General features: G+C 37.6%; 1 protein-coding gene across 2 annotated transcripts in view; it reads left to right on the top strand.

Moving 5' to 3' along the window:
• HEATR5B (HEAT repeat containing 5B) overlaps positions 1–21741 on the top strand; it is an 87924-nt gene that overhangs the window by 55399 nt on the left and 10784 nt on the right. For both annotated transcript variants that reach the window (XM_024753486.1, XM_024753487.1), the window contains 8 exons: positions 638–706; positions 5612–5791; positions 12640–12877; positions 13977–14231; positions 15786–15913; positions 18525–18669; positions 19217–19483; positions 20852–21076. In XM_024753486.1, coding sequence (XP_024609254.1) covers positions 638–706; positions 5612–5791; positions 12640–12877; positions 13977–14231; positions 15786–15913; positions 18525–18669; positions 19217–19483; positions 20852–21076 — 1507 coding nt within the window. The remainder of the gene's footprint in view (positions 1–637; positions 707–5611; positions 5792–12639; positions 12878–13976; positions 14232–15785; positions 15914–18524; positions 18670–19216; positions 19484–20851; positions 21077–21741) is intronic.

Raw genomic sequence — 21741 nt, 5'->3', positions numbered from 1 at the left:
TATTAAATGTAATATATCTAAGAATCTGTGACTGATACTGGCTTATTAAAACTAAAGCTCTAAGCAGGCTGGACCTGGTTAGTACTTGGATAAAAAAAACTAAAGCTCATATTTCTTCATTTATTACTATGACAACAGTACATTAATATTTCTTGAGCAACCTTCTTTTAAAGCGTCTCTTTTTGAGGTGAAATGATTTTTAAGGTCTTTTAGTAACTATGTGAATTTTTAGTGCTACTCAGTTATTTAAAGAAATTGAGCCTTTAATCTCAGTTATATGAGATTCACCCATGAAGTAAATACTATTAGAAATATGTTCAGGAATATAGATAGAAAAAAAATAGCAGTTTTCTGTTATCTCTGGGAACATGTGGCTTTGTCAGAAAATCCTATTTACTATTAAAAATAAATGAAAAAGAAATAAGATTAATTGTCTGTTTGGTATAGGATCGTACAGATTGGATAATGATAATCTCCTGGAAAGCAAAAGAAGACTGGTATAATTGAGTTTATTGTCACCAAAAAGAGAGAGAAAAAGGAAAGGAACAAAGATGTGTTTTGTGTGTTTTCATCTCCAAAGACACAAAAGGTTTACTACTTATCTTTAAAAATAAAATGCTTGTATTCATTTTTCTAGGTGGGAGCTGCTCTAAGACCAGCCTTTTCACAAGATACTCCATCAGACATAATAGCAAAAGCTTGCCAGGTAAGAAGAAAAATAGAATTTTCAATAGTTATCTTCTATAAATTTATAGATATCTTAGAATTTCACTTCCAAGAAAGAAAATCAAATAGTATTTATTTATTTTTTTTGCGGTACGCGGGCCTCTCACTGTTGTCGCCTCTCCCATTGTGGAGCACAGGCTCTGGACACGCAGGCTCAGCGGCCATGGCTACAGGCCCAGCCGCCCCGCGGCATGTGGGATCTTCCCGGACCGGGGCACAAACCCGTGTTCCCTGCATCGGCAGGCGGACTCTCAACCACTGCACCACCAGGGAAGCCCCAAATAGTATTTATTTTTATCTCAGAAATACAACAGTGACAGTTTCCTTTTTTATTCTGTGTGAAATGATGAAGTACTAACTATTAATCACATTTTTTTTTTTGCTGTAACTGAGGGCATGACTTTGGAATGCATAGCTCTTACATTGTCCAGTAGTCAGTGGAGATGTAAAGTCATAAGAGGGACTAGAATAAAAGTAAAATCTCACAATCTACAATCATTGAAGAATATATAGTAATAATAAATAGGTAATAAAAGGGTTTTTGACCACAGGTTGTGAAAATTCTACAAGTTTCTGTGTATTAAATTATCCTAAAGACAATTTCACAATATGGAAGTTTTATTGCAAAATTGATTCCAGGGGATTATTCTCATATTATTTTTTCTGAAGAGAGTTATAGAAGCACCTATGTTCCTACACCTTTAATAAGTTCATCTTTTTCATGCTCCGTCCTGAAAAAGGATTTGTGCATTAAGCTCTAATCTTTCAAAAAAATCCAATTCCTTGTCTGCTAACCTAAGGATAGAAGAGAAGCAACTCCATCCTTCTCAGTTTTCCGGAGTACAGGGCTGTAGTCCATCTTTATTGCTTAGAATTCAGTCAAGCTACATGTGTCCCCTATGCAGAGAATGTTCTGCTGTTTGCAATGATAGGTTTTAAATTCTGACTTTGATTACTCTGTGGCTCAATGAGTTGCCTCCTCCTTCTGTTAGAATTTATTTTTTTGAAGCCTACTATCTTAATGGTGGCCTTCAGAGAAATGAACTCCTTCCACCAACAGCAGGCCAGAGAGAGAAGAGGAAGCCTTGTTTAAGACAGAAGTCTGTGGATCATGGTACAAACCTTGGAGTTAGAGTAGGTTAAGTCATTTAGATTGGGATACTGGCACACAAACATCAGAAATCACAGTCATGTATAATTAAATGTATTATGGTAGTGTTTCAGATCATAATATTTAAACAGACAAAACATCCTATAAAGCTCCTGATCATCAGAAAGGCAAAAGCTATTAGAATTTCATCTTGTGAATGAGTAGTATGAAAATTTCCTATTACTGAATTTGCCTTAAACTTCTTATTTCTTGGACTTCCCTGACAGTCCAGTGGTTAAGACTTTGCCTTCCAATGCAGTGCAGGTTCAATCCCTGGTCAGGAAGCTAAGATCCCACATGCCTTGCAGCCAAAAAGCCAAAACATAAAACAGAAGCAATATTGTAACAAATTCAATAAAGACTTTAAAAATGTTCCACATCAAAAAAATCTTAAGAAAAAAAAACACTTCTTATTTCTTATGTGACCCTACTTGCTTTCTGAAGTTTCTTCTTTTCTAGTGGCAGGCTTAAATTTTTGACCTCCTGTCCTTCTGTTTCTGGGAGGAAACCTGGTTTTGAAATAGCTGGAGCATTGGGTTGCAAGTTTCTTTCTTTAAGGTTACCGAAGGAGTTGGCTTCGGGCAGATCTTGAAACATGGCATCCCAGATTGTTTACTAGAGTAAACATCATGTTGAACCTGAAAATCAAGTAATTCTTAGATATTATAGGAAAACCCTCAAATGTTTTCAATTGAGGACAGTAATCAGTAGGTTAATAAATCATTTAAAGCAGCATTGGAATCATAAACATAATACATACTTTAGATATTTTATTTCAGTCTAAAATTTGTAAGTGTACATTCATTCACCACTCTTTTGATATAAGACCAGAGTCTCTAAGTATGATTTTGCTGATTCAGTTTTGCTTTGTCTTTCTTCATAAACCAAACCTATAATGTAGTATCTGCAGTTTCTGTTTTCATGTTCTTTAAAGTGGAGAAGGTACTTAGGTTTTTGCAAAGCAAACTTAGCACCAAATTCTCGATTTTGACAGTTTCCCCCAACTTTCAGTTATATTTCTACCGAAATTCACAGAAATATTATCACATATCCCCAAAATGTTATTTTCCTTAAGAATACCAACTCTTTCTTTTCACACTCATATTTAATCTCTTTTCACTTTAAATTTCATTATATTTTCAGCACCGTTGTGGCTGGTATTTTTTTTGCCATCAGTATTGGTAACAAACAGTTTTTAAATGTCCTTATTGAATTTTATTTAATTTAGTTTTGAATTCTTTGAGAATAAGATTATTATAAGAGAATGAAGTAGTTTACATATATATTTGTTCTCAACTTTTTAAACGTTTCAAATATAGGAACACAATCCATTAACCATGATTCAGTATCCAAATGCTCTGAAAACCAAAAGATTTTTCATAATTTATTTGATAACAAAGCCTGAACTGACTATACTCACCTGGCCCTGACATGAAGCTGAGTGAGACGATAGTAATGATTGATTTCTTTTTTAAAAAAATAAAATTTATTTATTTATTTATGGCTGGGTTGGGCCTTTGTTACTGCGTGTGGGCTTTCTCTAGTTGCGGTGAGCAGGGGCTGCTCTTCGTTGCGGTGCATGGGCTTCTCATTGCGATGACTTCTGTTTGTTGCGGAGCACAGGCTCTAGGCACGCGGGCGTCAGTAGTTGTGGCACACAGGCTCAGTAGTTGTGACTCACGGGCTCTAGAGCACAGGCTCAGCAGTTGTGGCACACGGGCTTAGTTGCTTTGCGGCATGTGGGATCTTCCTGGACCAGGGCTCAAACCCTTGTCCCCTGCATTGGCAGGCAGATTCCTAACCACTGCACCACCAGGGAAGCCCAGCCCCTTCCATCTTGGCATTCTTCCTTTGGTTCCAGTATCACCACACTTGCCTGGTTGTCCTATTGCTTTTCTGGTGTTTTCAGTTTCTTATTCTACTTGTCCCTGAAGTATATTTTCCCTGTGTTCTGTCCTTAAGGCTTTTTTTTTTTTAATACCTCAGTCCTTGAAGAAAGTTACCTAGGACCATCTGTTAAGTGATCATCTTTGTGTGGAGAATTCCTAGATCGACTTAGTTACCTCTGTCTTTGCTCCTGAAATCCAGACCCAGGTTTCCATCTGCCCACTGAATATCTTTCCACGTGTCTCTTGCTGGTACTTTGAACTCAGCATGTCACAAAGTTCACAGTCAAAATCATGTTCTCTTAACTTCTCATCTCCACCAAACTTCTCTTTGTTCTTATGTTATCTCTCTTAAACAGTGGTGTCACCTTCCTTACATTCATCCAGTTTAGAAACTTTGACAGTCAAAATTTGGTAGTCTTTGATTATCGCCTCATACTGTTTGCATGTCCCTGCCTTCACCCCCTAAAAATATGTAATTGGTTTCCAAATCCTGTGATTTCTACTTCCAAGTCTTTTTCAGATGCCTCTTTCTTTTCACTTGATTCTCAGTTTGATCCGTATCGTCTCTGTTCCGTGGTATTATAATAGTCATGTGACTGAACACAGTACTCACTGTCTAAACACATGCTTTCCTATACTTAGTATTGGAGCAGTTTTCCTAAAGCACAATTCTAATAATATTCCCCTGCTCAGAAGCCTTAGAAACTCATGATTGCCTACAGAACAAGTCTGAATTCAGTTCATGTGGAATTTAAATTGTACTGTAATCTGATCCCAGTTAACTTTCCTAATCTTGTCTCTTCCTCCATGAAACTCCCCTGTATCTATGTTGCAGAGCACAGGCTTCGGATGCACAGGCTCAGCAGCCATGGCTCACGGCCCAGCCGCTCCGCGGCATGTGGCATCCTCCCAGGCCGGGGCACGAACCCGTGTCCCCTGCATCGGCAGGCGGACTCTCAACCACTGCGCCACCAGGGAAGCCCCTTTCTCTCTTTTTAAGTGCAGTGTGACAGTCATAAAACATTCTCGTGAGTTCATTTAATCTGAGTTTACTTACTTGAGGACAGGGACTAGATTTTTTCCCTTTACTTTTTTTTTTTTTTTTAACTCCTCTATAGCACTCAGAATAACCTTTTGCCTATAGTAAACAGAAATGTTGAATTGAAGAATTATTCATAACCAAACCGATTTGGGTGGAAATTCTTTTCTGTTAAAATTTTTGGGAAATTAGATAGTGGAAACATGTTAAGTATATATTGTTTTGTTTTCTACATAGGAGTACAATAAGTTTCATACTTGCTGTTGATTTTTTATTAAAAAAATAATATTAAAGCATAGCATTGAGGTTTTTTTGTTTTGTTCATTGGTTTTATTTGTGTTTCTTCCCCCTAGGAAACAATCATATTTACTCCATTCTTTTATATGTTTAATGTTAACTTTTTTTTTAATTAACTGACTTATTTTATTTTTTTGGCTGCATTGGGTCTTCGTTGCTGTGCACAGGCTTTCTCTGGTTGCGGCGAGTGGGGGCTACTCTTTGTTGTGCAGTGCGCGGGCCTCTCATTGCGGTGGCTTCTCTTTGTTGCGGACCACGGGCTCTAGGTGCATGGGCTTCAGTAGTTGTGGCACACGGGCTCAGTAATTGTAGCTCTCAGGCTCTAGAGCGCAGGGTCAGTAGTTGTGGTACATGGGCTTAGTTGCTCCGTGGCATGTGGGTTCTTCCCAGACCAGGGCTCGAACCCATGTCCCCTGAATTGGCAGGCTGATTCTTAACCACTGCGCCACCAGGGAAGTCCCTAATGTTAACTTTTTACTATAAAAATTAAAGTTTTTTTCCTTTGGATAGGTGTGTAGTACATGGATTGGAAGTGGAGTTGTCAGTGATCTCAATGATCTCCGTCGAGTACACAATCTGCTTGTTTCTTCACTGGACAAAGTTCAGGCCGGAAAAGGATCTTCCAGCCAACTCTACCGCGAGAGTGCCACAACCATGGAAAAACTGGCTGTTCTCAAAGCATGGGCGGAGGTAACCATGACCTATTGTTTTTAACCATTTCTCCATCCATGAGAAAATGTTCCCCTACTCCTGTAGGTAAAAAAATTTTTGTTTGATTTTTGTTTAAAACTGACCTATGGTATAGAGTGCTTTTATAAAAATCTGCTGTTTGCTCTTTCTCACTGAAATGCATATGCATTTATGTCTCAAAAGAACTCTTATTGAACCTTTGAAAATTATATTTTTAATCAGTGTTTTAAAAACATCTGTGTTGAAGAAGGGCTCTTCTTACTTACTATGGAAAAACTAGGCTGGGAAAACCTACAAATATAAAAAAAAATAGAAAAAATTTATGCCAAGAATCTTATTTGATTAAATTTTAGGAGACATGCCACCACCCACTGATACTGAGGCTGTAGGGTTTTTTGGTTGTTGTTTGTATGTTTTGTTGTTTTATAGCTGTTTTTACCTCTTTTATTCCCATAGCCACTTTTTAAAAATAATGATACTATTTTAAATTCACTTTTCTAAATCTCATCTGCCAGTTGTTTTCAAATACTTATCTGTCTGCACTCAGGTACTTCAAGTAGCTCTTTATTCCTTCCTCTGCCAACCCAGTATCTCACTTACCTATTTCCATGGTATCAGCAGCCTGTGACCACCCAGCAGACAATTGCTGGCTCAAGGCATGCAACATCCAGATGATATTGTTTAGATAAAGGACCTCTGGGTTTTTGTGGATTATTTCTGTCACAGAAGGGGAAAAAAAAAGGAAAGTGTAGAGCAGTAAGATATTGTATAAATTAGTTTTTCTCTCTGATTTTTAGATCAAGTTGTTTTCATAGAGTATCCCTGAGTGTTCCTTTATTTTCACTCTGCTGCCATCTTTTGGCATAGAGAAGTAAAATAATATTTGCATTGATAAAATGTTTTTATTGATAAAATTTTTTTCAAATTAATGCAAATCCATAGTTTTAGGTGGAAAGTAGTGTTAGAAAGATACTATAATGTGATTGTTTTCTTACTTTGAAATTCACAGAAATTCTATGTTAATTTTCACATATCTAATTTTTAACTAAAACTTACTATTACTTTTCTTGTCTGTAGAAATTATATTCTAAATGATTGAATGATTTTTATTTTTAAAAAGATAGCTTCCAAAATTGTTCTTAATTCTCTAGCCCCGTTCATTAATTTCTCAAACATAGAGACAGGTATGTAGTTGGATGATCATAAGACCATTTGCCAGTTAGTTGGTTCTCTGCTGACTTGCATTAACGTGCTTGATTCACCTACTAAGAAGTCTGACATAGTTCAGTATAAAAAGCATTAAATGTTGAATCAGAGGCCCTAGAACAAGTTCTGTCTCTATAATTCACCATCTTTGTGACTTTGTTCAAGTGATTTGATCTCTCAGATACTCAGTTTTTTCATTATAACATGGAAATGCAGTAATGTCTTCTTCTAAGGTGAGGTATGTAAAAGGACCAGGCATTGTTATCTGGCACTGAATGGAAGATAAGTAATTGCTTTTAACAAATTAGATCAAAACCTCACATAACTAAATTATTAATGCACATTTTTTTGAGACGCTTTTCTTATTTGGGGGTAACTTGGTTCTATAATTAAATAATTTGCACTTCGAGCCTCAGCCTGTAATATTGTCTAGTGAATCTTTTCCTTGCTTAGCTTCCTTTCCTTCTTCCTTTTCCTCAAAGGCCCAATATATTCTAGATTTCTCTACTCAAGATCTATCTTTGCTTCTACTTTTTATTCAAAAGATTGAGGATGTTAGTTTTCCAGCTCCTCAGATTGTTACCTTCAAGTCTTTAGATGAATGTGAGTTGAAAACTCCTTTTACCCATGTGACCTTGGGTGAGTTATTTAACTGCTTCTCTAAACCTTGTTTCTCAGCCCTAAAGTGTGGATAATAATTACGCGCATTTCACAGAATTACATTTTGAAGTAAATGAGGTAATAATAACTTTGTTCAATAACTACCTTATTTATGTGCACAGTGAATGTTACCTGTTGTTATTAATATAATAATTATTATTACTTTAAAGTTTTCCTCTAACCTAGGATTACTTTTTCTCCTTCTCTTACCTCCCACTCTCTGATTCATTCGACGGTGTTACTAAACACCGGCTCTGTGCCAGGCTAGAAGCTGAGAATACAGTGGTGCACAAGCCAGATGTTCTCCTTTACTGAGAAAAACAAACTAGTGAACGAGTATATGCAACAAAAATAATGACTGTTACAGGAGAAGCCCGGACTGCGGTGAACACACAGCAGAGGCACCTAAAATAGTCTGAGGGCTCAGAGGAGGCTGCTTGGAGAAAGCGACACTTAAGCTGAGACCTGGAGGATGAGAGCAGATGTAGTAAGCATAATAAGTCTCTGGAGGGGACTGTTCCAAGCTAAGTGCTGTCAGTTACCCCCGCCTCTGTATCTCACTTCCCCTGCCTCTGTATCTCACTTCCCCTGCCTCTGTATCTCACTTCCCCTGCCTCTGTATCTCACTTCCCCTGCCTCTGTATCTCACTTCCCCTGCCTCTGTATCTCACTTCCCCTGCCTCTGTATCTCACTTCCCCTGCCTCTGTATCTCACTTCCCCTGCCTCTGTATCTCACTTCCCCTGCCTCTGTATCTCACTTCCCCTGCCTCTGTATCTCACTTCCCCTGCCTCTGTATCTCACCCGCCTCTGTATCTCAGTTACCCCGCCTCTGTATCTCACTTACCCTGCCTCTGTATCTCACCCGCCTCTGTATCTCAGTTACCCGGCCTCTGTATCTCACTTACCCTGCCTCTGTATCTCACTTACCCCGCCTCTGTATCTCACTTACCCGCCTCTGTATCTCACTTACCCCCATTTCTGTATCTCACTTACCCTGCCTCTGTATGTCACTTACCCGCCTCTGTATCTCACTTACCCGCCTCTGTATCTCACTTACCCGCCTCTGTATCTCACTTACCCCCATTTCTGTATCTCACTTACCCCGCCTCTGTATGTCACTTACCCGCCTCTGTATCTCACTTACCCCCATTTCTGTATCTCACCATCACCCTCTGCTTGCTCGTCCTCTTCTACTCACTCTCCTCTTCACACCTCTATTCATTGAACGAGTTTTAGTATTCCCCGCCTCTGTATCTCACTTACCCTGCCTCTGTATCTCACCCGCCTCTGTATCTCAGTTACCCGGCCTCTGTATCTCACTTACCCTGCCTCTGTATCTCACTTACCCCGCCTCTGTATCTCACTTACCCGCCTCTGTATCTCACTTACCCCCATTTCTGTATCTCACTTACCCTGCCTCTGTATGTCACTTACCCGCCTCTGTATCTCACTTACCCGCCTCTGTATCTCACTTACCCGCCTCTGTATCTCACTTACCCCCATTTCTGTATCTCACTTACCCCGCCTCTGTATGTCACTTACCCGCCTCTGTATCTCACTTACCCCCATTTCTGTATCTCACCATCACCCTCTGCTTGCTCGTCCTCTTCTACTCACTCTCCTCTTCACACCTCTATTCATTGAACGAGTTTTAGTATCTTCACGTTCTCAGCTAGTCACCCACTTCTCAGTCCCCTGCAATCTGGGTTTACTCTCATCACTCCATTGAAATTATTTCACTAAAGTTACAAATAATATAATTCTCCAAATCACTGCACACTTTTCAATCTCTGTCTTACTTAGCCTCTCTATGGCATTTGATATTGTCTCCTCTGGAAACTTTGTTTTCCTTGACTTCGTGACACTACTCCTTGGTTTTCTTCTTTTCTTTTATTGTTCATTCTCAGCATCGCTTGCTGGCTTCTCTTTGCCTGCTTGCTCTTTAAATATTGGCATTTTTCTTGTCCCTTTTCTCACTCTTCATACTCTGTGGGTAGTGTCATCTACACCCATACCCAGTAGCTTTTACTTGTATATGAAAGTTTCTAATTCTACTTTTCTAGACATACTTCTCTCCTACATTCCAGGCCCATATTTTTAGCTGTTTATTAGACATGTAGTACTGCAGTGTTTACTATTGAAAAACAATCCATGTATAAGTGGACCTGCACAGTTCAAACCCACGTTGGTTCAAGGGTCAACTGTATTATCAAAGCACTTTCTAAAATCGTACACATTAGTTGACCAATTTATCCTAAGGAATATCAAGGATATACACAAAGATTCTGCTATGAGGATGTTTGCTGCAATGTTGTTTATCATTCTAAAAAAATAAAAAAAGGCAATATATGAATAATTGTATTTCTTGATCCAAAGATGATGGTATTAAGTGAATAGAAAATTGAGTATAATATTATATACAAACATAGTTTTTAAAAGACTGGGTATGTATATACAACATGGCTAGAATATTAACAGTATTACATCTGAGTAGTAGGATTGTGTCTGGTTTTATTTTCTTCATTTTACTTATGCTTCTGATTCTTCTATATTTTGTGTGTAATATCTCATAAGAAAAATAAACCCAATTTTTTTAAAAAACAAGTCTAAAAAATATATTATCATATTGCAAGTAGCAATGTAAAATATAGAACCCTTTTAGAAAGCATTTGGCAGTATCTCTTCAGAGCCATGGAAGTATTTATAATCACTGATCCAGTAATTCCATTTCTCGAACTTTATCCTAGGGAAGAATATCCAAAATATGAAAAAGAGAGAAATTTACAAAAATGTTTAGTTGGAACCTTACTTACAATGTGGAGAACTGAACACCTTTGTCTTTGAAAACTATGTTTCATCTTTCTAAGATTCCCAAGGCTAAAAAGAATCAGAAAAAAATATAAAAGTTCAACTACAGGAAAATTGTTAGATGTATAATGTCTTCCATTGCAGCCATTAAGAATAACAGTTATGAAGACTAGTATTCATATGGAAACCCTTATGATATATGAATAGGCAAAATTAAATACAAAATTCTCTGTACAACAAAATTATAACTTAGAAAGTTGGAATGTGAAAACCTGGAAATTAGAATTATGAGTAATTTTTAAAACTCATTTTTCAAACTATTTATGGTATAATTTTTTAAATTAAAATTTGAGGAAAAATGCATACAACTGACCTTTTAATACTGCAGTGATTCCTTCGCTTCCCCATTACCAACAGTCTTCAGCTACTTCTGCCTTACAGTCTATGCTCAGTCTAATACCAAACACTTGCAGTTTCCTCAGCATGCCTTGCTAGTTTCTGTCTCTTGTGCTCTTGCTGTTTATATTCCCTCTGCCTGGAATTCACCCTTCCATCTTTGCCTGTGAACAGGTGAACTTTTGTCTTTGAATCCAGTCTCACCTTTTCATAGTCCATTAAGATTCTTCCATCCTTGGTGCTTCCTGTGATTCATTCATTAATTACTCAAACCACTGAGTGTTCATTAGGTGCCAGGCAGTGTACGTAGTCACTGCGTGTAGTGAGGTGGGCAGATAGGTCATTTAAAACAAATTTCAAAAAACATCCCTTTCTCTCAGCAATTTTCTCACTCTCCTTTCATCGTATCAGTCTGTGAGTCCATGGAAGGTGAAAACCATGTATTATTTGTCTTTGTTGCCTCAGGCCCTGGCGCAATAGCAAATGCAAGGCAAGAGTAAGTACCTGAGAAGGGTTTGATGAGCGAATGGCTGAGCATACTTACAGTGCTTATTGAGATCTTTTCTTAAAATCAGCATAATAATCTAGGGGAAGAAAGCGAGCTTAAAACCAGTGGAAAATATGAATGTAATACATTTATAACCTGATATTCAAAGTCCCTACTCCAAAAGTTAGGTGGTTTCTGCTTCTAAATTGTCAGGTGTTAAGTATGACTAACCAACTGTAACTAAGTGTTAATAGACCATCACAGCATTAAGGAATGCTTCTTCTCAGAAATGAAGATTCATTGTTTCCTGTAATCGTCTAATCTAGTCAATTACCATGCCATAACTGTCTGTTCATTGTAGGAATAGAGATAAGACCCTGCCATCAAGAAGCTGCAGTGTCCCTGTTCACATGCATAGACTTCCTCTTACAAACAATGAAGATGACACTGTGTAGGGGGAAATAGTTTTCTCAAGATTTTTATCTAGTGCAATTTTCTTTCTTAGTCTTGCTCCCCCCACCCTTTTTTTTAGCTTTATCATTGATGTGTAATTCAGCTACGTGCCAGTTGCCAAAGCCAAAATGTACGTACTAAAACAAAAGAAAACAAAAATAACTTCAGCAAAGAAGAATCTTTAAGATTATATTTTAGGAAGTTGTTATTATACATCTTTTTGGTTTATAAAGTGGAAAGAAAAGATACAGATAATATATATGGCCAGTAAATTATATTATTCTTGGCTCAGCCATCTGTTGCAAGGACTAGATTGCTAAATATCACTTAAGGACTATATAAGAAGGGGTTTTGAAGGATATTTATGGAAATCCTTTCTGTGCCCTCCCCCCCTCAGCTTTTTTCTTTGACTGCTGTCTGATTGTGTCTAATAAATCTATGAAAGCAAACGTAACAAACAGGAAGTTATGACAAAAAGAAAAAAAAAGAAAGAAACCCACATATAAAGGGGGGCTTTGTAAAGTAGAACAAGAGAAGCCAGAAAAAATTCAGAGAACCCTACTCAAGGAATATGCTGTGAGAGCAATAGTCAGAAGTCAGCTCTATTAAAAAAAATGAAAAAAAAAAAAAGAAAAGAAAAAGAAAAAAAAACAAACAAAATGATTTCCTCCAAAGCAGGTAGAATTATTCTTTTGAGGTTATCCGGAAATCCCGAAGTTGTATACTTTCTAGTATCTGTACTCACTTTCGATGATTCAGCTGTATCATAACAACTTAGAATATGTCATTTCTTAATATTATGCCTTGTTATTTTCTCCTCCTGAATATCTTACTAGGTATATGTGGTTGCTATGAATACTAAAAAAGAAGCAGAGTCGAAACCACAAAGAGCAATTAAAAATACTGATGACGACGGTGATGAGTACAGTACCATAGATGAACTACCACCGGACAGTTTAATAACACTTGTGCAACCTGAACTGCCAACACTCAGTCGCCTGTGGTTGGCAGCATTAAAAGACTATGCGCTTTTAACTTTACCAGCTGAATTTGCTAGTCAGCTACCCCCAGATGGTAAGTACTGCACTTAGAGTTTTGCTTTTAATAGAGTTCAAAGTTGTAATTAAACAAAATGGAATTGGTGGAGACTAGCAACAATCGTAATAATAACATTTAAAATTTCTGTAGACTTAAAACTTGACATTCTCTCATTTAGAGCACGTTCTGCATACTGAATCTGTGAATTCATATATGGCATTAAACTTGTTAGCCCAAGTAAAAATGTTCTCACTGTTATAGTAATAACTGTACGAGTTAGGTTACTCTAAATAGCTGGGCATAACAAGTCATTATGCATAACCATGATGAAGTAGATTGCTGTGTTGGTCAGTTTGTGTATGCAGGGACAAATGTGTCAGTCATCAGTTTGATAGAGAAAGCAGGAGCGGGGGGAAGAATTTGCAGAAGAGTGAAAAAGAAAGAAGAGACAGAGTTCCCTGGCTATTGAGAGAAAGGGAAGGTGATGAGGGTTTTAAGAGTTGCTGGCAACAGTGAAGAGGAAGCCTGAGGAAGAGGACCACGGGTAGGGAAAGGTAGAGGGCATTCAGAGGCATCAGCATTTGCAGCGAAAAGGCTGGAAACCCTAACATCAGCGAGGAAGTGACAGGCACTCCAGGTCAGTAGCTGCAGGAAAGACGTTAGTTTTGATAACTCTCTACAAGAATCTCTTTGCCAAATTGCTCTTTTATATGTGCTATGATCTGAATATTTGTGTCACCTCAAAATTCTTATGTTGAAACCTAATCCCTATTGTGATGGAATTAGGAGGTGAGGGCTTTTGGGAGGTGCTTAAGTCATGAGGGTGGAGCCCCTAGAAGTGGAAGTAGTCCCCTTGTAAAAGAGAACCAGCAGAGCTCCCTGGCCCCTTCCACCTTTTGAGGGCACAGCAAGAAGGCACTGGCTATGAATCACCAGACCATGCTGGCACCCTGATCTCTCGGACCTCCAGCCTCCAGAACTGTGAGAAATAAATTTCTGTTGTTTATAATCCACCCAGTCTGTGGTATTTTCTTATACCAGACCAAACGGACTAAGACTGTATGTAACGGTTATTTTTTAAGGTAGTTGTTGATACATGAGTATAATAGAAGTAATGTTTTTGATTGCGTTATAGGTGGAGCATTTTATACTCCTGAGACTATTGATACAGCTAGACTTCACTATCGGAATTCCTGGGCCCCAATTCTCCATGCAGTGGCACTTTGGTTAAATAGCACAGGATTTACATGTTCAGAGTCAGCAGAAGCAGCAGCAATAGCAGGTTTACAAAAACGTTCTACACCCATCAACTTAAACCAAGCATCAGGAGCAACGCCTAGTGCTAAATCTTTGCCAGAAATTAACAAAGACAGAATGCATCTGATTTTAGGTAGGTGAGCCATGTTAATGTATTTCAAGATGTATCACTTCTGAAAATGTGTATCTGTAGGGGAGAAAAAACTTCTTTCTACCCTCTTAAGATCTGTGACGGGCTTAAGAATAAAACTGACATAAGACACATTAACAGGAGGAAAGCATACAAATTTGTTTAATATTTTTACATGTACACAGGAGTCTTTAGAAGGAAAATGAAGACCTGAAGAAGCTGTAAGGTCCAGAAGATTGTATAGTTTTACACAAGCAAGAATAAATTGTAGGGGCTTCCCTGGTGGCACAGTGGTTGAGAATCTGCCTGCCAATGCAGGGGACACGGGTTCGAGCCCTGGTCTGGGAAGATCCCACATGCCGCGGAGCAACTAGGCCCGTGAGCCACAACTACTGAGCCTGCGCGTCTGGAGCCTGTGCTCTGCAACAAGAGAGGCCACAATAGTGAGAGGCCCGCACACCGCGATGAAGAGTGGCCCCCGCTTGCCGCAACTAGAGAAAGCCCTTGCACAGAAACAAGACCCAACACAGCCAAAAATAAATAAATAAATTAAAAAAAAATAAATTGTGAGGGTATGACAAGACAGAGGGGTTTGGGCTAGGGGTGGTAAGTTGTGGGACAGTAATTAGAAAATATACGGGGGAAACTAATGGAAGATCAGGCTTATTTTAGTAGTTTTGTTTGGACAGGTCTATTTCAACATCGACTCCCAGTCTCTGGTGGTAAGAATGTTTTCTCCCTGGTACAGAGAGGGCACCTTTCTCATGAGAAATTTTATGACCTGCTTTCAGGTAGAAAAGGGGGCAGAGAGCCCTGCCTGCATTTGCTATTTCTCAAATGCCTTCAGCCAAGAAGGTATATTTTGGTGTGGCATGTTTTGAACTCCTTCATATCTTTCATTTTAATGCTATGGAAAAAATTGTGACAGTATAGTTCAGAGAAGGGATAGTAAAAAGAGGATTTTTAGCACAGTTTCTAAATTAACTGAATTTTTTATTTAAAATTTAATTATTAAAAACTACTCTTTAAAAATTGTCATGTTCACTCACAGAGCAATATTGAATAATTTTCAAGGGAAAAAAGTAAACTTCTTTTTTCAACAACTTTTCTTTTTACTTGGCAGTTAACAGATTGCCTCATAAGGAAATAATAAAATGTAAAGTTAAAGCAAATTTGAATATTCTTATTTATAATTGCTTTATAGATGCTCTTTTAACACTTAAGAACTTGTCACTCATTTAATGAGAATTAATTTTATAATTTTCATAAATTTATTCTTAATGTATTATTTTTAAATATCTTTAACTTCTTAATCAAGATGACCTTGGAACTCCCCCATCCCCTTCCAATGTGATTATTAGCCTCCTTGCAGAGGTACAACCTGTGTTAAGTTTGGCTGCTTATTTTGACAATCATTTTGAACTGACTTTAAGGCATTAATATATGTTAAAAGTAATCTGTAAAAAAAATAAGTAGGTGAAAGTGGGAAAAAAATGGTGTCAAAGCGACAAAGTGTTTTATATTAACAAACTTGTGTGTTTATTTTGTACATTGCAGGCGTGAGTATACAGTTCCTTTGTTCCCCAAGACCTGAGGAGCCTGTTGAACATGTTACAGCTTGTCTACAGGCCTTACACACCTTGCTAGATTCTCCTTATGCCCGAATCCATATTGCAGAAGATCAGGTACAGTATATTTCTATAATAGATAATTTATGCTTTGTATACATCATATTTATCTTAAGATAATTTCCTCACATATGAAATAAATATTATATAATAAGCATACAGGATTTTGGCTTTATCTAAGACCCTATATTGAAAGTTGGATGACCAGGCACAGCTAGACTGGAGATCGTCACTACCTTTGATCAGTTCATCAGCAGTCAAGTAAAACTAAAAATTTAAAGGATGTCTTCAGGGACTTCCCTGGTGGTGCAGTGGTTAAGAATCCACCTGTCAATGCAGGGGACACGGGTTCGAGCCCTGGTCCAGAAAGATCCACATGCCACGGAGCAGCTAAGCCCGTGCACCACAACTACTGAGCCTACACTCTAGAGCCTATGAGCCACAACTAATGAGCCCATGTGCCACAACTACTGAAGCCTGCATGCCTAGAGCCCATGCTCCACAACAAGAGAAGCCACCGCAATGAGAAGCCTGCGTGTCACAACAAAACGTAACCCCTGCTCACGGTAACTAGAGAAAGCCCACATGCAGCAATGAAAACCCAGTGCAGACAAAAAAATTAAATTAAATAACTAAAGGATGGCTTCAGTCCCAGTTAATGATTCTACTAATAAAGGGCTGAAGTGATTCATAAGGCTATTAAGTAAATTGTCACTTTTAAATGATTAAGTTTTATCTCTCATTTAATGAAAATTTTATGCACTGACTCAAGTACTTATTTAAAAAGTTTAATGAATTGCTTTTTCTAATTTATGTATGGAATATTTAGAGGATTTTATTCATGCTACAGAGCCAAGTTACCACTGGATTTGTTATTCTTTTTAATTAGGAATTTTATTTTCGTAATAATAACCATTTCTTTGAACACCATACTACCAAATGGTATCACTTGGGATAATTTTCCATAAAACACAGACAGATAAAAAGCAAAGTTCTCATTATTGTATTATATCAAAATTAGTTTTGCACACGGTGCTGCTCGAAAAAAGACCCCAAATGAAACAAAACAAAGCATGTGCTGTGTGATTACAAGCTTCACTCACTGATGAACTCTTCTTGTACCCCAGCCTTGTAGCCTAAAGCTGTGCCTCAGCTAAACCACAGATTACTGCAAGAAACTTGAGGGTTGTTTTCAAATGGTCAAACCAATAAAATTTAATCTATGAATGAAGGTGTGTGACATATTATGTTAAAACCAAAATAACTGATTGTAAATGTAGTAGATAGAATGACATGGTTAAATGTGTATTCCAGAAATACAGCAGACATAAATTTGATCACCCCATCAATCTTGTAGTGGTTGATTTTTAAGACATGAAAAGGGAGGAGGGAGGTCAATTATGAGGCCATTTCCATAATTCCAGAGAGATAATGAGTCCACTGGCCTCGGAAAACTGAATAAAGGAAGAAGGAAAGAGGGTCAAGACTGGAACCTTAGGGATAAATAGCAAATAAGAATTGAGATGAGGGAAATAAATCAGCAGTGGAGACTACTCGAGAGGAAGGAGGAGAATCAAAAGAATCCAGAATCCAAGTCTGAGTTAATCACCACTAAATCCACAGCACAGGGCATAGGACTAAATAAAGACCAGATGCCAGTTTAAAAAAAAAACACAGAGTTATCAAAGATGAGAGAGTTTCAAGGACAGACAACAGTCTCAAAAGGGACAGAATCCAGTAAATAAGGACAGAAAAAGCGTCCCATGGAGGTTATTGGTGACCTCAGGCATAGCGTTTTCTCAGGTGGATCAAGCCAGATTATAGAAGATCGAGGAGTAAAGGAGAGTGAAGGAAGTGGCAGCATTCGGTCTGGGAAAGGAAGAAACAAGACAGAGACAGAAGAGAACATGGGGGCAGATGGAAGGATCTGAGAGGTTTTTTGAGGTGTGTGGGGAAATTAGATAGGAAGGACTTGAGCAGATACTTATCCTGGGGAAGAGGAGCTTAGCTAGAGAGCGAGGTTGACAACATACGGGGTATGATTGATGTCCTTGAAGAATCCTTGGGAAGTCAAACAGGATGGGGTAGCAGGCATATGAGGAAACATTAATCAGTCTTGGACAGGGGCTGGACACTTGATCTTAAGGAAAGAGTTAAAGGTGGCTTCGGTTGCAGTTAAATTTTTTTCTCTCTCTGAAATTTGAGGTGGGTCCATTGGATGGGTTTGATGTGGAAGATTGTAAGAGGCTTTTTAAAGTGAGTAGTAAGCGGTAGAAGTTTGTAATAGTTCTGAGATGAATGTGAGAGGGACTTACCAGAATGCCTAGAATTTCTGGTAGACTACTCTTGGGTACTTAGGTTGGAAATCATAAATTTTAGTGGCACTGGACGCTAGCAATATTGTTTAGTCCTAAAGAGAAAAGAAATAGGAGAATGACCATTTTTAAGTGGAAAAATTATTTAAGTACATAAAGTAATTTTTGACTGAAAATATGTTCAGATAAAACATGACCCTTTTTCAAGATTGTTATAATATTTGCTACATAGTCCAATATATTAATTTTAGCTACCAAATTTATTTATTTTTACATGTATATTTTCTTAGATTTAATAATATAAATGTATCCTTCGAAATTAAAATTAATTTCTCTGTATTAATTTATAATAGCTGATTGGTGTTGAGTTGCTGAGTGTTTTACACCGCCTCCTACTGACCTGGAATCCACCATCTGTCCAGCTGCTGGTGACTGGAGTTGTACAACAGATAGTCAGAGCTGCTCAGGATTATTTGCAAGAAAAAAGAAACACACTAAGTAAGCACTAGAAATTACACTAACATTGAAGTAGATTTCTTTGTACTCTAATTTTTAAAATATTAATACCAGGAAGTTGTTAATTAAAAAATTTAACCATACATTTAGAAGCTTTGCAATTGATTTTGCTTTTCATTAGCATGATGCAAATGGAATTGCTCATATTCAGCTATCTTTCACCTTCAAAAGGGTCAACTTCACATGTTCCAGCCTAACATATGTGTTACTCCTGTTATGAAATACATTCCTAATAAAAACTACCTAATAAAATTTTTCGAAGTAAAAAATGAATTGTCCGTTACTTTTAAGGAGAGGTAATTGTTACTTTTAAGAAGAGGTAATTGTCCGTTACTTTTAAGGAGAGGTAAATAAACAGGAATAAATTCCTGTCAGGCAGGAATTATTCTGAGAAAGACATATGGCATCAGTTAAACATTTAGTTGTAAGTTCTTTTGAAAGAATTTATTAAGTATACTTACTGTGTTGTTTCATCTACTATTTTTTATTTTGTTTGCTGAGAATTTCACCAAATTTTCTTTTACCCAAGATGAAGATGATATGGAAAAAGAGTCCTGTCCTGTATTAGGAGAAGGAGGTGACAGTGGTGGTCTTATACCTGGAAAATCTCTTGTGTTTGCAACTATGGAGCTGTTGATGTTCATTTTAGTGCGGCACATGCCGCATCTCAGTACCAAGATGTCAGACTCTCCAAGTCACGTAGCCACTAAAACTCGACTGTCAGAAGAAAGTGCTCGTTTGGTGGCAGCCACAGTTACCATACTCTCTGACTTACCATCCCTTTGTTCACCTGCTGGTACGGTATTAATCACTATTTGGAAATGTCTTATACTGTATTAGAGATGAGGTTGCCTTTGATTTTAAGCGCTATTACTTATTTTCCTCTTAAATCTTAAAAGAGAAGTAGGTTTTTTTTTTAAGGGTTTGTTTACCTTTAGAAACCTATAAAAAAAGACTGAAGGGCTTCCCTGGTGGCGCAGTGGTTGAGAGTCCACCTGCCGATGCAGGTGACACGGGTTCGTGCCCTGGTCCGGGAAGATCCCACATGCCGCGGAGCGGCTGGGCCTGTGAGCCATGGCTGCTGAGCCTGCGCGTCCGGAGCCCGTGCTCCACGACGGGAGAGGCCACAACAGTGAGAGGCCTGCGTACCGCAAAAAAAAAAAAAAAGACTGAAGATTTAAGAAGTCAAAAACCCAGGATACCCTTTTCAGATACATGTCAAACAAACTTCAGCAAAGAGGTAGAACCACAGTTTGAGGGAAGACATCAAATGTTAACAGATAGACATAAAGTGGAATTACTAAACCCTTTATTTTCTGATCTGGTTGCTACTCTTGAGCAACACTGACAAGCTAACAAATGTCAGAGGAGAGTGACAACCAACTTTAAGGAGCAACTAAAAAAATTGTAGCTGAAAAAGGTAATAGCTGTCTGTAGACACCTAAGAACTAGTGGATGGAAAAGTAGACTTTGCCTCTGTTGTATCTAGATGGTAGAAATGGTATCAGGATATATAAAGGTAAATTTCAGTTCAACACAAGCCTACAGTTATGAAAACAATGAATTCTCCATCATTGAAGTTGTTAGGCAGACTACAGTGGCTGCATGTCGGAGTGGTGAAGGGAGTCTTTCATTAAGTGGGTGGTTGATTTGATTATCTTAAAGTTCTTTCAGCTACAAATCCTAGGATTCTTTCGTCTCTTTTTGGCTTACCTGTATAGTCTTCTTATCTGTTTCCTGACTTGGTTACTACATTGACTGACTTAGTACTAAGGCTCACTTAGTACAATGAGATTGATTACTTGTCGTGGAACTGCTACATGATTCACCAAGTTTCTCAGGTACTTCTCAAAGTATTTGGTATGGTTTTCCTTCTGTTTTTCTACCTTCCTTCCTTATTTTCATTATGAAGGGCATGATTATTAAATAAGTGAAATACTAGAAGTAATAAAAACAAGGCAAGCTGGGAAAAGAAAGAAAATATTTCCTTTGAAATAACTTGTGACTTTTTTTCCAAACATTGAATTATAGTAATAGTAATGCAGTAAATTTTGTATAAATACAAGGAAAAGAAATTATTAAACGATAAAAAATATAAACAATTGAAATAACTATAATATGGGAACTGTTAATTACGAGGCAATTTGATTTGTTTTTATTTCAGGATGTATGACAGTCCTGCCCACGATTCTGTTTTTAATTGCAAGAATATTGAAAGACACAGCGATAAAGTCTGCAGATAATCAGGTTCCTCCACCAGTCAGTGCAGCTCTTCAAGGGATCAAAAGTATTGTGACACTTTCAATGGCCAAAACTGAGGACACTCAGAAACAGTGGACAGCTCTAATTCGTAGCACTCTGGCATGCATCCTAGAATATTCTCAACCAGGTAATCTAATCAGTTTTAAATTTTTTAAAGTTTATTAGGATATCTCTTCCCTAATAACTAATTGAATGAGCTCATCAGAAAACTGCTATGTAACACTGAATCAACTCAGAGAGGTATTTTAGTCCCATGTTTCAGATGTGAACTTTTAGTTCCCCATTCTGGATATTGACTCTGAATGCCCTTGTCTTAGCACTTATATACATTTTGGGAGGTTTCCCCAAAAAGAAAGGACGTATGCATATAAAACTCTTATACATTGTTTTGAACTCCTATATAGTTGTCCATCACTTATATTTATCAATTATTATTCATTCCCCTAACAATGGATATTTTTGCTATTTCTGATTTTTCCCAATTATAAAAATTGTCTCAGTGAACATCCTTATGTGCTTTGTGCTATGAGATTTTCTAGGGCATACCCCTATAAGTGGAATTGATGACACATTTTAATTTTATCAGACATTGCCAAATTGTTCTCCAAAGTAGCTGTATGAATTTGCACTTCTACCAGCAGTGCATGATCCCCACCAATACATGGTATTTCAGACTTTTAAATTTCATTATCTGATAAGTAAAATGTACTATCTTACTGTTTTAATTGGCATTTCTCATTTTCCTAGTGAGTATAAGCATTTTTTTTTTTTTTTTTTTTTTTTTTGGGTACG

The sequence above is a fragment of the Neophocaena asiaeorientalis genome, unplaced genomic scaffold (genome assembly GCF_003031525.2).
Source record: "Neophocaena asiaeorientalis asiaeorientalis breed wild unplaced genomic scaffold, Neophocaena_asiaeorientalis_V1.1 scaffold171, whole genome shotgun sequence".
Taxonomy (NCBI): domain Eukaryota; kingdom Metazoa; phylum Chordata; class Mammalia; order Artiodactyla; family Phocoenidae; genus Neophocaena; species Neophocaena asiaeorientalis.
This window is presented reverse-complemented; position numbering and strand designations above follow the sequence as displayed.